Raw genomic sequence first — 14,739 nt, forward strand, 5'->3', positions numbered from 1 at the left:
CCCCGGGCCTCCCCCCCCAACCTGCGTCCTGTGCGGGGACGGCCCGCGCTGAGCCCGCCCCGCAGCCCGCACGGAGCGAGGGCCCGCTGGCCCTGGAACGGGGAATGGGGACCATCGGGATCCCTGGAAGGGGGAATGGGGAGAGGGACCCTCGGGACCCCTTGGAAGGGGAGTGGGAGTGGGAATGGGGAGAGGGACCATCGGGATCCCCGGAAAGGGGAATAGGAAGAAGGACCTCCGGGAATCCCGGAAAGGGGAATGGGAATGGGGAGAGGAACCTCTGGACCTCCGGAAGGGGAAATGGGAAGAAGGACCCCTGGAAGAGGGAACGGGAAAAGGGACCCTCGGGACCCCTGGTTGGGCGTATGGGGAAAGGGACTTCTGGATCCCCGGAAGGGGGAACGGGGAGAGGGACCCCGGGGGATCCCGGCTGGGGGGAATGGGGAGAGGGACATCCGGGATTCCTGGTATGGGGAATTGGACCTTGGGGACCCCCGGAAGAGGGAGTGGGGAGAGGGTCCCCCAGGATCCCTGGAACGGGCAGAGGGACCCCCGGGCTCCCCCCTGGGGCCTCCGCCTCCCACGTCACGTGACCCGCGCGGTGCCCGGTCACGTGACGCCGCCCCGTTCTGTCGCCCCCCCCTCAAGAGCCGCCTCCCATCGATGTGCGGGCGCTCGATGCAGCCGCCTTCGCGGAGGAGCGTCCTGCGGGCCCGGCCGCCCCCGCCGCTGCCGCCGCCGCCGCCGCTCGATGCGCTCCGCGCTCCCGCCGCCATCTTAGGGGCAGAGCGCGGGCGGCAGAAGGAAGGGTCGGTACGTACCGGACCGCGGGGCTCGGGGCCGCCGGCACGGCAACCCGGCACCGCCCGGGGCCGCGGGAGGGGCGGGCAGGGCGCGGGGACCGCGGGGGGAGGACGACGGGGCCGGCGCGGTGCTGCCCTGGGTGCCCCGTGCATCCATCCATCGGAGCGCGGGCCCGCCGGGAGCACCGGCACGGTCCCTCGGTAACGCTGCGGGCTCCGGGGCTGCTTCGTGCAGTGCCGGGCCCGGGTATGGGCCAGATTCTCATTTCCGCTGCAGACAAGTGAAACAGGTTTTTCCTCCCCTTTCTCTCCCGTTTCTGTCTCTGATTCTCATCTAAAACACGGCAATATTTGGTGCCTACACTGAAATTTCTTGGAAGGTTGTGGTGGTTTCGTGCAACTCTCTTGTATGTGATTTTTCTTCTCCGTTTCAGGCCCCTCCAAGGCAGTCCTTGCTCACAATGTATAGGACAAAAGTCAGTTTGAAAGACCGTCAGCAACTTTACAAACTGATCATTAGTCAGCTGCTCTATGATGGATACATCAACATTGCCAATGGCTTGATAAATGAGATCAAACCTCAGTCTGTCTGTGCTCCATCTGAACAACTGCTGCACCTAATTAAGTTAGGTAAGCCACAACCAAAAGCTGACATAAAAGTCTAGTTTCTAAATCCCCAGTGAATGAAGAGGTTGGTGTCACTGGAAACACATCTTTGATGCAAAGGTTGTGTCTGGTAATAGCACCACACTTCATATTTGGGTACAGCCTTTGTCTCTGTGGTGTTTTTTGGAGGGCATTCCTGTGTTATCCTTTAGTGAGCATTAAAAGCAACACAGATCTCTGAGTGTTGTCCAGATCTGTTTGTCTGAACTCCTGTACCGTATAAGAACACTTGCCCTGAGTCCTGGGTGAGTGGCAGCTTTCTAAAAACACCTCAGTGAAGAGGATCACTGAGTCCACAGATGTGAGAGAAAACTCCACCCTCACAGTTCTGCCAACTTTAGAAATAGTTTTTATGTGGTTCTTCCTAGCAGTGCTGGAAGGGGAGCAAGTCATTCCATTGGCAATCTTTGCTGGCTTTTATGTATCAGTCTTCAGGAAATCTTCCCAGTCTGAGGTCTCAGCAGAGGTGTTGTGTGTCCTCTCCCTGTACCTTCTCTCTGGAAGGGCCTCAGTGTGTAGGGAAAACACCTGAGCTGCTCTTGGAGCGAGCTGACAAGTCCTGGAAGAGCTCTGGCCATGACATCATGTCTGTAACTCAGCTGGTTTTGCTGCCTGAACTGGTTGAGTTCCAAGGGTATAAATACATGAGACCTCATGTCTGTTTGAAATATGAGTGAGAGACTTGAAATTTGCAGATGAAAGCAGAAAAAAATCGGTTCTACTGCATTTGATCATTTGATGATCACCGCTGGGCACAGGGCTGAAAACTCTTGTGTCTGCCCTGTTGTGATTGTCAGTGCTGAACTCTCTGTTCTGCAGGTGCATCCCAGAAATAAAAATCTATAAATTGGGTGTGCAGAACAGTAAAATTTTTGCCTTGCAGTACAGGCATAGTTGTTTGTGGAGTAGGCTTTGTTCTTGAGTGCAATAAAATAAGAAAAGAATCAGTGAATGCTTCATTTTTTTACTTTAAAACTCATGTAATAGTGTTGGGGTTTGTTTCACCCCCTGTGAAAAGCTGAGCAGAGGCCCGTCCATGGCCAGTAGCTGATTCTCAGTGCATTTACCAGCACTGAACACTAAAATATTCACTGGTTGTATTTCCACAGTTAGTTTGAGCTGTGCCTGCTCTGGTGCAGCCCAAGCACCTCATTCATTGCTCACCACAAGTGCTGCTGTGTGACCAAACCTGCTCTGTCAGCTCAGCCTTGCCCCTCGGGGCTCCCTTTCCCAAAACCCGCCCTGTAGCCATGGCAGGGTCTGTCCTCTGTGTGAGGAGAAGGTTCCCCTGGTTAAGTGCCCCCCCTTCTCTCATTGCAGGCATGGAGAACGATGACAGCGCTGTCCAATACGCAATTGGCCGGTCGGATACGGTGGCTCCGGGCACAGGAATTGACCTGGAGTTCGATGCAGACGTGCAGACCATGTCTCCTGAGGCCTCAGAGTATGAGACCTGCTATGTCACATCTCACAAAGGGCCCTGTCGTGTGGCCACCTACAGCAGAGATGGACAGTTAATAGCCACGGGCTCTGCTGATGCCTCCATCAAAATCCTGGATACGGAGAGGATGTTGGCCAAGAGTGCCATGCCCATTGAGGTAACATGGGAATTGTAACCCCTTGGGAGTTGTGTCCATGCCATGCCCATTGAGGTGACAGAGGAATTGTAACCCTTTGGGAGTTGTGTCTTTGCCATCTCTGTATTGTGTGTCTGCCTCCGTGGGTGGGACTAAATACCTGTCTCAATGTATTTCCTGCACCAACAGTGGCTCATAGACCTTGGAAGAAAAGGAAGAACTAGGGCAAGGACACCTGTGTCACTCCTGGCAGCAGAGAGAGAATTGAGTTAGGAATTGCTTCCCCTGGTTGCTGGTCTTTGCTGTATTGTCTGAACACAGTTTACCTTGAACCCACTTGCACTTTTGGCCTCTGCAGCCCCCCATGGCGACGTGTTTCACTGGGTGTTTCAAAACTGTTTCATACAATACATACTGATTTGCTTTATCTTTTTCCAAGGTAGTTATCAGGTGGCATTTAAAAGTGGGCTTTTCTGCACAGAGTGCACACTAAATTCTAAGCAAAAAGCTGCAATTCTGGTGCAACTTCCCTCAGTTCTTACAGCAGTGCAGTGTTTTGCTTTGGGCTGTTTATGAAGGTGATGTTTTCTTTCACCAGTTTTCTGCTACTGAAACTAGTTTGTCCTTGAGCAAGTTGTTTGACCTTTGTAAAGATACAGGGATTTAGTTTGTTGACAGTATATAAAAGGCCTTCAAACTGATGCCTAAAATGGAAGAAAAAATACTCCAAACAATATCAGTATAAATGAGATAGAGAGCAGCTCTTTAATGAAGGCCTTCAGGTGCACACAATACATACAGAATTCTTACACTTTTATATCTTTAACTAATTATCATGTCTAGTGGGTACATGCAGTCCTTTTGCCCTGGTGCCACCCTCAGAACTGCCCCACTGGAGCCCCTCCAAGGGTCCTGGGCCTTATATCTTGTTTTGTCTACCATGTATCTTGTTATTCCAGTCCAGGTGCATGTCCCAATGGAATGTCCTTCCTAAAAGTCTTTTTCTTTGAGAAGAGCATTAAACAAGCCTAAAGACTGTAGAAAATTCAATATGAAGCACGAGAACAGGTTTGGTAACTGTCAGCTGCTGTTCTAAAGTGTGAGAAACTTTACAGCCACACTAAAAATCCGTATTTGCTAAAAGTCTTAAAAATTCTAAGGCATCAAAACAATGAAGAAAAAAGATTGTGTGCCTGCTTATGTTGGAAAGGAGCTGCTATTTGGCAAGCCTAGAACCTACTTTTCTTGTCAAAAACATTCTGGTTTCTAACAATAACTTTGCTGAATGTTCCCTGTAGGTCATGATGAATGAGACAGCACAGCAAAACATGGAAAACCACCCTGTTATCCGGACTCTGTATGATCACGTGGATGAAGTGACATGTTTAGCTTTCCATCCAACAGAACAGATCCTGGCATCTGGTTCAAGGGACTACACACTTAAGTTGTTTGATTATTCAAAACCTTCTGCCAAAAGAGCCTTCAAATATATACAGGTTAGATACAGTACCAGTTCAGAGCAACCAAAGCTGGAATGTTTAAGTGCTGGGGTATCAGTGAGTTGAGTTGTGCCTGAGTTGATCAGGGATTAGGGATGTAGGAGGATGCAGGTATAATGTTTGCAGACATTATGGTGAAGAGTTGGTGCATAATGGACACAGTATTTAAATGTAGTGCCTATCAGCTTTTTGTTCATCTAGACTAAATCTAATATGGCTAAGTTTGAAGTCAGTTATATCATCAGTTTTGGAGGGGAGCTTGGGATTAGGTGGTGGTGGGCTGGGAGCTGTGTGACTGGCTGACAGAGCCTCCTGTCACTTCTGTGTGATATCCCAAAAATGAGGAGACACTGCAGGCTGCTCTAGGACAAGAACTGCGATACAATTACAGGTAGCCTGTCATTTTAATCCTATTTGGCATTAAATCCTGTTTAGGAAGCATTTTCTAGTTTGCAAAACCAGAACACATTGTGCTAACTGATCATTTAAGCAGTTTTTGAGCGCTTCAGTGCCACCAGAACTGACCCTTCCATTGCAGATTTTGCCCTTCCTTACCCATTTGTGTATCTTTGCAAACAGGAAGCGGAGATGTTGCGCTCCATTTCTTTCCACCCCTCTGGAGATTTCATCCTGGTTGGGACCCAGCACCCGACGTTACGACTGTACGACATCAACACCTTCCAGTGCTTCGTGTCCTGCAACCCCCAGGACCAGCACACGGACGCCATCTGCTCCGTCAACTACAACACCAGCGCCAACATGTACGTGACGGGCAGCAAGGATGGCTGCATCAAACTCTGGGATGGGGTCTCCAACCGCTGCATCACCACCTTTGAGAAGGCACACGATGGGGCCGAAGTCTGCTCTGCTATTTTTTCCAAAAATTCCAAGTATATCTTGTCGAGTGGAAAAGACTCTGTAGCTAAGCTCTGGGAGATATCCACCGGTAGGACGCTGGTCAAATACACAGGTATGTGGCAGGTGACCTCCCAAACACCTCCTTTTTCAGGTACTAACCCGTGGCAGGGGTGGAAATACTGTCAGAAGAACAATTAAAGGCAATGAGAGACTGCTGCTTTGAGGATAAATTGCCCCAGATTTTTGAAAACAGATAAACTAGTTCCATAAGAGAAGCTGTGATCTTTCTGTGTCAGTGTAAACATATTTACTCTGAATAGATTCTGGAGACTTTACTGAAATTGCTACTCCATTGCTTTGGAAGGATGTTTAATTGGGAAAAAATAAAAAGAAACACTGAACCTACTTCAGGGCAGTTGTTTTAACCATTAACTCAGGTGCAAAAAATAGCTCTGTAGCCATGGCTATAGTCTGAAATGTGGCTGCAGTTGGTTTGTTTCTTTTTTTGCTTATTTTTTTTCTAAGGATGCAGTTGTGTGCAGTCCTTGGAGCATGGTAACAGTGCCATGCTTTGATCTCAGCAGGATTTAGGGAATGATGAAGGATGTAGAGCTTTTCATGTGGCAGCAGCTGTGTGCTGGGAGAGGCTTTGGTGTCAAGCACTAAGTGCTTCAGCAGTAGGAGCCATAGCATAAAAGAGAAGAGAATGCTGAAAGTTGTGTGGCTCAGTTTTTGGGCTGTGTAGGTCCCTTTTTGCACTCCAGCTCTCTCCTGCTCCCAGCCAGCAGGGAGCAGCACCTTCCCAGGAAACACGTGCAGGATCCAAGGTAGGATCAAGTGTGAGCAGTGCCCAGTAAATGTCTGTATGGGAAACACACATTTTATTGAAGGTGTTGCCAGGGAAGCTCATACAACAGGCTGTATGATATATACATTAAAAAGTCCTCAGTGATCATGAGAATCTGTGTGTTATGCTGTCTGTGCTCTTTCCCCTTGGTTACAGCTGAAAGCCTCATGTAAAAATATAAAGCAAAAGTGCTCTTTGAAGGTAAATGATTGTGCTCGTACCGAGGGGTTGGGCACAGCTGGAGTAGGTATTCCTTCCATCCTCTAAGGAATTCTGCAGTATATTATGTATATATACATGCACATCAGGAAGAATTTCTTCATGGAAAGGGTGGTCAGGCTGCCAAGGAGGTGGTAGGATCCCCATCCCTGGGGGTGTCCCAGGAACGACTGGACGTGGCACTCAGTGCTCTGGGACAAGGTGGGGATTGGCACAGGTTGGACTTGATGATATTTTCCCACCTTTATGATTCTACAAAAGAATATTCATTATTGGTCTCCTGTTGCAGGTAGGAAAGCAGAGAAAATACAGCTCCTTCATAGACTGCAGGAATTGATACTTATGAAAAGTTTCTCTTTGGAAACTTCCTAAAACTTAACAATATTTTGTTGCGTATATTCAGGAGCCGGTTTGAGTGGCCGACAAGTACACAGGACACAAGCTGTCTTCAACCACACAGAAGATTATGTGCTGCTCCCAGATGAAAGGACCATAAGTCTCTGCTGCTGGGATTCCAGAACTGCTGAGCGGAGGAACCTCCTCTCCCTCGGGCACAACAGCATCGTCCGCTGCATCGTCCACTCCCCCACCAACCCCGGCTTCATGACCTGCAGCGACGACTACAGGGCCAGGTTTTGGTACAGGAGGTCAACAACAGACTAAGGACAGCTTTACAGACAGGGGTGATCCAACTCACACACCACCTTGTGTTGATTGTACCGCCAGCAGCTGCCTGCATGAAAACCTTGCTGTGTCTGGGTTTTAATTCTGTCAAATGTGGCAGGAAAACAACAAAATACTGAGACTCTTTGCCCCACACTAATTTTTTTATTAGTGTGTGTGGTTTAATTTTTGTAAGTCATCTCTAATAGTACTCAAGGGAAGGGGTGGAGAATAAAATGATCCTGGCAGGAAGGGCTAAACTTTTTCTCCTGCCTTTCTGAATCACAAAAAAGATAATGTGACTGTGTCTTGCTCAAACTGGGCAGAATGAGCCATTTCTGCTCCGTGTTTTGTCTGTGCAATCCCACTGAAGTCTGTTAATGGATTACACAAGGAGCAGCAGAACTTGGCAGATACTTTAATGAAGCCTTAAGCTGCCTTCAGCCCCAATTCATCCTTTGTAAAGCTCTGGTTTGTATCGTTTAGTCTGGGGGTTTGGTGGATCTTTTTTTTTTATTTTTTTGAATTGGCCAAGTGGACCTTCAGTTCTGAGCTGTCTTGTGCCAAAAGAATTCAAACAGGATTTTAAATTGTTTAGATGAATTCAAGAAATGGTCTTCTAGTTCTGGTGTTTAAACCTCAGACTCCATCTCATCTTCTTTTGAATTTATCTGAACAAGTGGGACTTCATAATAAATTCATAATATTTTCAAGGAATATCCACATTGCAACTAAAATGTGACAGCACTGCTGCAGATGAAAATGGGAATTATTTTGCCTTAGAGACCTTTAGTACCCTCTCAAAGCAAGAAACCTGTGCATATGAATTTTTGTATATGTACCTCAGAAACGTCACTGTTTCATTTTACCGAGAATTTTTCATGCTCTGTTACACAGCATTGAATGACATTCTTTTTTAATTACTTAAAAACCCAGTGCAGATCATTAAGAGACTGTGCTTAAAACTTCCTGTAAGTTTGAAAATTCACTACTTATTTTCACAGAGGACAGCCTGAGCAGAGTTGTAAACATGTTTTCTCAGGCCTCCTTGTGCAGGGCTCTTGAGTGTCACATCTGGGAGGTTCCTTTGGTCCAAGCTCAGCACTTGCCTTCATGAGGATTTTTAAATGTAAGATTGTTCTTGCTGCTGGATTAACTTCCCATTACACTGATGAATTGTCAAGGGCTGATGAGGGTACAGGTTTTGTCTGTATTTAAATAAAAATTGCCTTTTAAAAAGTTCTTTGATACATAAAGAAGGGATTGTATTTGTTTTCTATATAACAAGGGAGAAATGGATGAAATATGGAAAGCTGGGTCTTTAGGGACTTGTTAAAGCTTGATAAATTCATTGTGTTACACCTGAACCAGGTACAGCCACAGATTTAACAGAGTGGGATGGTGGTTTTAAAAGAGAGAATGAAATTCAATGTTCTCTTTAAAAGCTCCTCCTATGCAAAACATTTCGTGGGCTTAAGAATCCTCTTTGCTCCTCCTCTGCCTCCCTTCGAGTTTCTTAAACTTCAGAAACATGGGTGGCCGGAGATAGTGGTTCTGGTGGCTTTTTTGGTGGAGAAACAAGGAGAAGCAGAGCTTGGGGGAGGGAAAAGGGAAGTCCTGACACAGCCATTGATGTGTGGTGTGTGCTGGGTGACAGCAGCTCTGCCACAGACAGCAGTGGCATTTTCATTTGGAGTGTCACCTTTTTTCAATTCTGTTAAAGCAGCTGTCCATAACTAATGCGTTTGGTACTGGGGTTTGCAACCTTTCAGAACACTCCTGTGGTGGTTCATGTGTTAAAGCACCACTGTGGGTGTTAACAGTGTTAACAGGAGCTCTCACCTCAAGCTTCCTTAATTCTGCGGTCTTGAACTTGCAGTGTAGAAATTACTCCGTTAACACAAAACCATCCTGCCGTGGGCGCCCTGCTGGCTTTTCATATCCTGGTCCTCTTCCTGAGGCCAGAGGTTTGGTGGATTTTGGTTTGAGGAATAAAGGCTGGAGGAAACTTAACTCAGGTTGGATGGGGCTTGGAGCAACCAGGTCTAGTGGGGTGGAATGAGATGCCACCCATGGCCGGGGGGTGGAATGAGATGAGCTTTAAGGTCCTTTCCAACGTAAGCCACTCTGATTCTCTGAAAAGATCTTGCCAGTGTGGAAGTCTGGAAGTATCTTGAGTGACCATTCCTCATGGGCTCCTGCTCCCTCCTGTGGTCAGAGGAGCTTCACCCCTCAAAGCTGTATTTGATAACTACAGTTCCAGTTGCCCTTCATGAGTTTCACAGTCTGCACCTCTCGGTAAAGACATCCCAGCTGCTCTGCTCAGAGAAGCACTGTTATACTTGGAATTTACCATGTCAGGAAGGTCTCCATCATTGTCTAAAGGTCCATTGTATCCATCTGATGTGTAACCTACTCTTGCCTCTCCTTGGAGTAAGCTCCTGTGGAAATGTGGCAAGGTGATGCCACAGATAACACATGAGCTGTACCAATGTGAAAGCCAAAAAAACCTCTGGAGACAAATAGTTTCTTTTTGTAGCTTTCAGCCACTAGCATTCCTTGGGATGCTGATTTGGCAGTGGCATGTGGCTCTAGGGATGATCTTTTCTAAGAGACCACTTCTGGAGTCAGGCATCAAACTTTCTGTTTAAGAGGAAATACTGCTCTGGGATAAACATTTCTCACTTCCTGGACACAGAGGCTGTTTTTCCACCAGAGCTGCCCTGTGAGAGTGAATCCCAGGAAAAACCGAAGAAGTAAAAGTAGTGAAGGTAACTGTGGTTCAGGCTGGGAAATGCTCGGTGTGGCCGTAGGGGACCCTTCAGATGTGCTGCAGCACAACTGCTCTGCTCCCTGAGCAGGACACTGGGGCAGGAGCTGTGCATTTCCCAGGCCTGTTAGAGCTGTGGTGCAGGCAGGAGGATCAGCATCCACCCAGGTGGGGCTGGGAACACACCCAGATTCCCCAAAGCCCCTTCGTGGCAAAAAACCGTCGGTGCCATGAAAGCAGAAACTACTTCAAAAGCCATGAAAACTGCTGGCCTCAAAATCCTGGATTTCCACCACTGTGGCAGCCGTGTTCTTATCAAGCCCTGTGCAGCTCCCTGTGGTACCACTGCCTGGTATTCATTGCATTGCTAAAAGAGGAAACACAGGAACACGTAGCAAAAGAGGGGTGAGACTTCCCACTGCGGTTAATTGCGACAAGTTAGTGACAGATAGACCAAGGAAAATTCCACTTGCAGGCAGACTTTTTTTCTCACTTCTGGTCACCAGTTGGGTTTTTCTGGTTTGCGTTCTGTCCTTTTTTTTTTTTATCTTCTCTGTTGTCACAGAAATTATCTTTCATAAGAATCTTTTCACCAAGCTCCTAAGTGCTGTTAGGGGCAGAGCTTTCAGATGGGCTTTCCTGAGGCGCAGTTCCAGAACACGGTGCCTGTGCAAGGCTGAAGTCTCTTCATCCTGCTGTAATTCTCTGTATTGCTCAAGTGGTGCTGCTGGGGAATGACAACAATGGATAAAAATATAGAGGTCAACAGAATGGCAAAGGTACGTCTGGTTTTTTGAGTTCTGCATATGAACAAGTAAGAAACGGGGGCCCAAGGGAAGGGTTTGATGTTTGAATTCAGTGTGATGCTTGATGATGTTGGAGGTAGCACTGGTGAGGCCATACCTCAAGAGCTGTGTCCAGTTCTGGGCCCTAGAAATGGCCTCAAGCTGCGACAGGGCAGGTTCAGGTTGGACATCAGGAGGAATTAGTCATGGAAAGGGTGGTCAGGCATTGGAAGGGGCTGCCCAGGGAGGTGGTGGAGTGCCCATCCCTGGAGGTGTCCAAGGAATGACTGGACGTGGCACTCAGTGCTCTGGGCTGGGGGACAAGGTGGGGATGGGGCACAGGTTGGACTCGTTGGTCTGGGAGGGCTTTTCCAACCTTAATGATTCTGTGACTCTGTGAAGTGTTTGGATTTCTCATCTCGAGGGGACAGAAGGCTCTTAGAATGCCCATGTACCTGATGTCACCCTGTGCTTTTCATTGTGACAGAATTATTGACTGCAAGAAAGGTCTTCTTGGGGAGGATTCTGAATAAAGCAGGATTCCTAAATAACACATAATCTCTAGATAACCACATTTGTGAAATTACAAATATATAACTTCAAGGTTCCACCTGTCATACTGCTATCCTGTAGTGACATTGCAGTGACATGGTTACATTGTCAGAGGCTTTCAGTGACAGTCCAGGTGACCAGTTGCATCTCTACATTATGAGCACAACAGAAAACATTTTTAAGCACTATTTTGTTTTTATTTTGAAAGACTGGAACTAGTTTATATAGGGTTTTTACATTTGTGTATTCATATTACATCTAGTTTAATTTTATATATATACATAGCTAAAATGCCCTGCTGCAGCTGTAAGGGTTAGAGAATGCTGAGGTCTTGATTCCAAGTCAGTGCCTTCATTGTCCTATTGTCTGCAAGTCTAATAAGCACTGTAATGAAATTGTTTGATTTTCATCCTGGATTATGATCTCAGTGTTTGCTGTAAATAAGCTGCCTCCTGGAAATTTGATACAAAATGTAGTGGGGGGGAAAAGCTTAGTATGAGCTCCACGAGTCAATTTTCCATTGAGGTATGTAAACATTAGGGGGCTATTTGTCACATCGAGTCACAGTAAGTGAGGCAGGACATTTTTCATCTCTATACAGAGAAACTTTCTATTTCTAGGTTTGATATTTCCAATTTTCTTAAAAGGATTGTCAATGGTAAATCAATGATTCCCTGTTCTGTTGTGAGCTCTTTAGACACGACCATAGCACACCCAGACAACTTCAGCTGAGTAATAACTGAAAAAGTCAAACTTATTTCTGCTACATCATTTATGGACTGTTTATAAGGTTCCTACTACCCTGGCAGTACTGTTTATTATAATATTTGAATATTATGCTTAATACAAAAACATTAAGGGTTTTTTTTCTATTATCTGGACTCCTTGAAGCACCAACCCTCAGCAGTGTTACAGCGATGGCAACATTTTGCAATTATCCCTGTGCCCCAGCTATTCCACCTTCTAAAAATTAATTCAGTCTGTGAGTGCAGGCAGAAAACGTTGGTTTTGTTTTGTTGTTATGCATCCACATGAGGCAAAGGCTGCACAGGAAGCGTTGCACCCCTTGGTGCAGTTTCAAGCACTGTGAGCACGACGGGCTGCTCATGAAATAGTGCTCCTGCTGTTTGACAACACTGGCTGGGCTGCTGCCAGAGGACAAACACAGTGTTTGAAACACACATGAAGTGGATCTGAGGTTTGTCTCCCTTAAAATGTCCACTTCGCATCTTCCCATCTCATCCACAAACACGTGTGTGAGGAATGACATGGATTCTCTGCCTCTCTGCTCTTCTCTGGTGAGACCCCACCTGCAGAGCTGCCTCCAGCTCTGGGGTCCCCAAAATAAGGACATGGAGCTGTTGGAGAGAGTCCAGAGGAGGCACCAAGATGACCAGAGGGATGGAGCAGCTCTGCTGGGGTGAAAGACTGAGAGAGTTGGGATTGTTCAGCCTGGAGAGGAGAAGCTTTGGGGTGACCTGAGTGTGGCCTTCCAGGACCTGAAAGAGCTTCAGGAAAGATGGAGAGACTATTTCCAAGGGCCTGGAGTGACAGGACAAGGGGGAATGGCTTCAAACTGCCAGAGAGTAGGGTTAGTTGGGATATTAGGAAGAAATTGTTCCCTGTGAGGGTGGTGAGGTCCTGGCACAGGTTGCCCAGAGAAGCTGTGGCTGCCCCATCCCTGGAAGTGTCCAAGGCCAGGTTGGACAGGGCTTGGAGCAATCTGGGCTAGTGGAAGATGTCCCTGCCCATGGCAGGGGGTGGAATGAGATGATCTTTAAAGTTCCTTCTAACCCAACCCATTCTGTGACTCTCTGATTTGTTTTATGGGTCCCTCTGCCCCTGGGGATGTGTTCACCTGCGGCCCCAGGGCTCTTGTCACCCCCCAGTCTCCATCTCAAACATCCAGGAGCAAACAATGTGTTTCAAAATAGGATTTGCCAGAATTGATACACTGAGCAGGGAGTTACTTCAATAGCCAAGAGGAAATACTGGAGAAAATGGTGAAGTCTCTGTTTTCCTGGGCCTCAGACAATAAAATTGGGGCTATTCTCAGGGATGGAAGTAGACTCAATGCCCAACTTCCCTGGGGAAATCTTAAAGGTGAAACTTTAGTTGTCATGGACAGAACAGTCTTGACCCAGGGAATTTTCACCTCATGTAATTTAATGCCAGTTAACACAAACTTCTGATTTGGGTGATTGAGAAAGAATAAACCATGAACAATTAAGGAAACACTTGAGTAAACACCTTTCCTCCCCCTTCCTGGTCTCAACTTGCCTTATTTTTTAGGGGGGTACACTCAGTCCACCCCAGGTCCTTCACAGAGGTTTCTGGGATTCATTCAAGAGAACATTTAATTGCATTTGAAAGTAGTTTTGTGGCCACAAATTGTGGCTTTGTTGTTTATACTCTCCATCATTTCAAAGGCTGGAGCACCTTTAAAATTCCAGGGTAGCAGCTGAATGGTTCTTTATCGTCTGCATGGACTGTTTGAAGGAGAAAAACTGTTGGTTCTAATACTAAAAAAAAAAAAAAAAGGAAAGAAAAGAAAAACCCCAAAGACATTCAAATGGGATGGTTCGTGCCAGGAATTTTTTCTCCTTTGGGCAGCTGCATCAGCTGCTGCCCTGCTCCCAGCCCAGAGGTGTAGATTTTGTTGAGAAAGCATTTTCAATTCAGCATTTTCTATTCAAGACGCAAAAGTCTTTTCTAGTGAAGTGATTGTGGCTTTGGGAGTAAGTGTCCAATTTCATCTTGAAGCTACCATGGAAAGAGGAAGGAAAAGGCTTTTGTCAAAAGAAAAGGCAGCATGTACAAAAGCAAAACCAGTAAAAGTCTGCAAACCCCAAGACATTCACAAGTCCAAAGTGGTAAAACCTGGGCATTTGCATAAGTGTGACCTGGGTTGAACTGCTGCTGAGCAAACAGCAACCACGAATAATTTTAAACAATATTATAGTTTAATAATATTAAAGGAATTTTTTTAAATAATCAAAGAAACAAAACCCTTCAGCTGCAGGTCATGTTTAGCCTTCCTCCCGGGGGTTTCTGCCTCTGTAGGGTGAGGTTGCTTTGCAGGGTTTTCCATAACCACAAAACGGACCTGCTAAGTTTTCTAGAGACCTGAACAGGAAAATTGCAAAGTGTATCAAACCTCAAACCACTTTTAAGTTAAAACAAAACAAAAACAACAAACCCAACCAAAAAACCCAGGGGTAAAAAATGCTGCAGCAAAAATGCTTCCAAATCCAATCCTTTTTTCTGGTCCAGCCTTGCTTCCCTGGGTTTTCTCTTCAGAGCAGGGAAGGCACTTCCCAGGGGTGTCTGCAGGAAAGATGTCTGTGTGTCCTGCACCGTCACCAGCTGCAGCCCAGTGGCTCCCTGCAGATAAAGCTGCTACGTAATGAGCTCCCTCCATCCCCCAGAGCCCCTTTCCTGGGGCTCCCAGTGAGCAGGAGGTGCCAGAGGCTGAGCCTTCCCTCTCCAGGCTTCCAGCC

General features: G+C 46.8%; 1 protein-coding gene across 2 annotated transcripts; it reads left to right on the top strand.

Annotated features, from left to right (window-relative positions):
• Positions 1–275: 275 nt before the first annotated feature.
• CSTF1 (cleavage stimulation factor subunit 1) lies at positions 276–8,388 on the top strand. 2 transcript variants are annotated; one of them, XM_032704830.1, is made up of 6 exons: positions 276–813; positions 1,238–1,433; positions 2,790–3,067; positions 4,345–4,542; positions 5,125–5,515; positions 6,873–8,388. In XM_032704830.1, the coding sequence occupies exons 1-6, from the start codon at positions 301–303 to the stop codon at positions 7,130–7,132; spliced, it is 1,836 nt and encodes a 611-aa protein (XP_032560721.1). In that variant the 5' UTR covers positions 276–300; the 3' UTR covers positions 7,133–8,388. The 2 variants fall into 2 exon arrangements, with proteins under 2 accessions (XP_032560721.1, XP_032560720.1); XM_032704829.1 differs by lacking the exon at positions 276–813 and adding an exon at positions 979–1,093.
• Positions 8,389–14,739: the final 6,351 nt, after the last annotated feature.

Source organism: Chiroxiphia lanceolata, chromosome 17 (assembly GCF_009829145.1).
Source record: "Chiroxiphia lanceolata isolate bChiLan1 chromosome 17, bChiLan1.pri, whole genome shotgun sequence".
Taxonomy (NCBI): Eukaryota; Metazoa; Chordata; class Aves; order Passeriformes; family Pipridae; genus Chiroxiphia; species Chiroxiphia lanceolata.

Bases quoted from the DNA above. Each gene is read 5' to 3' on its own strand.
- CSTF1 (XM_032704830.1), top strand. From the start codon at position 301: ATGGGAAGAAGGACCCCTGGAAGAGGGAACGGGAAAAGGGACCCTCGG. The intron at 3,068-4,344 runs GTAACATGGGAA...TGTTCCCTGTAG, and splicing joins AGAGTGCCATGCCCATTGAG to GTCATGATGAATGAGACAGC. The intron at 4,543-5,124 runs GTTAGATACAGT...CTTTGCAAACAG, and splicing joins GAGCCTTCAAATATATACAG to GAAGCGGAGATGTTGCGCTC.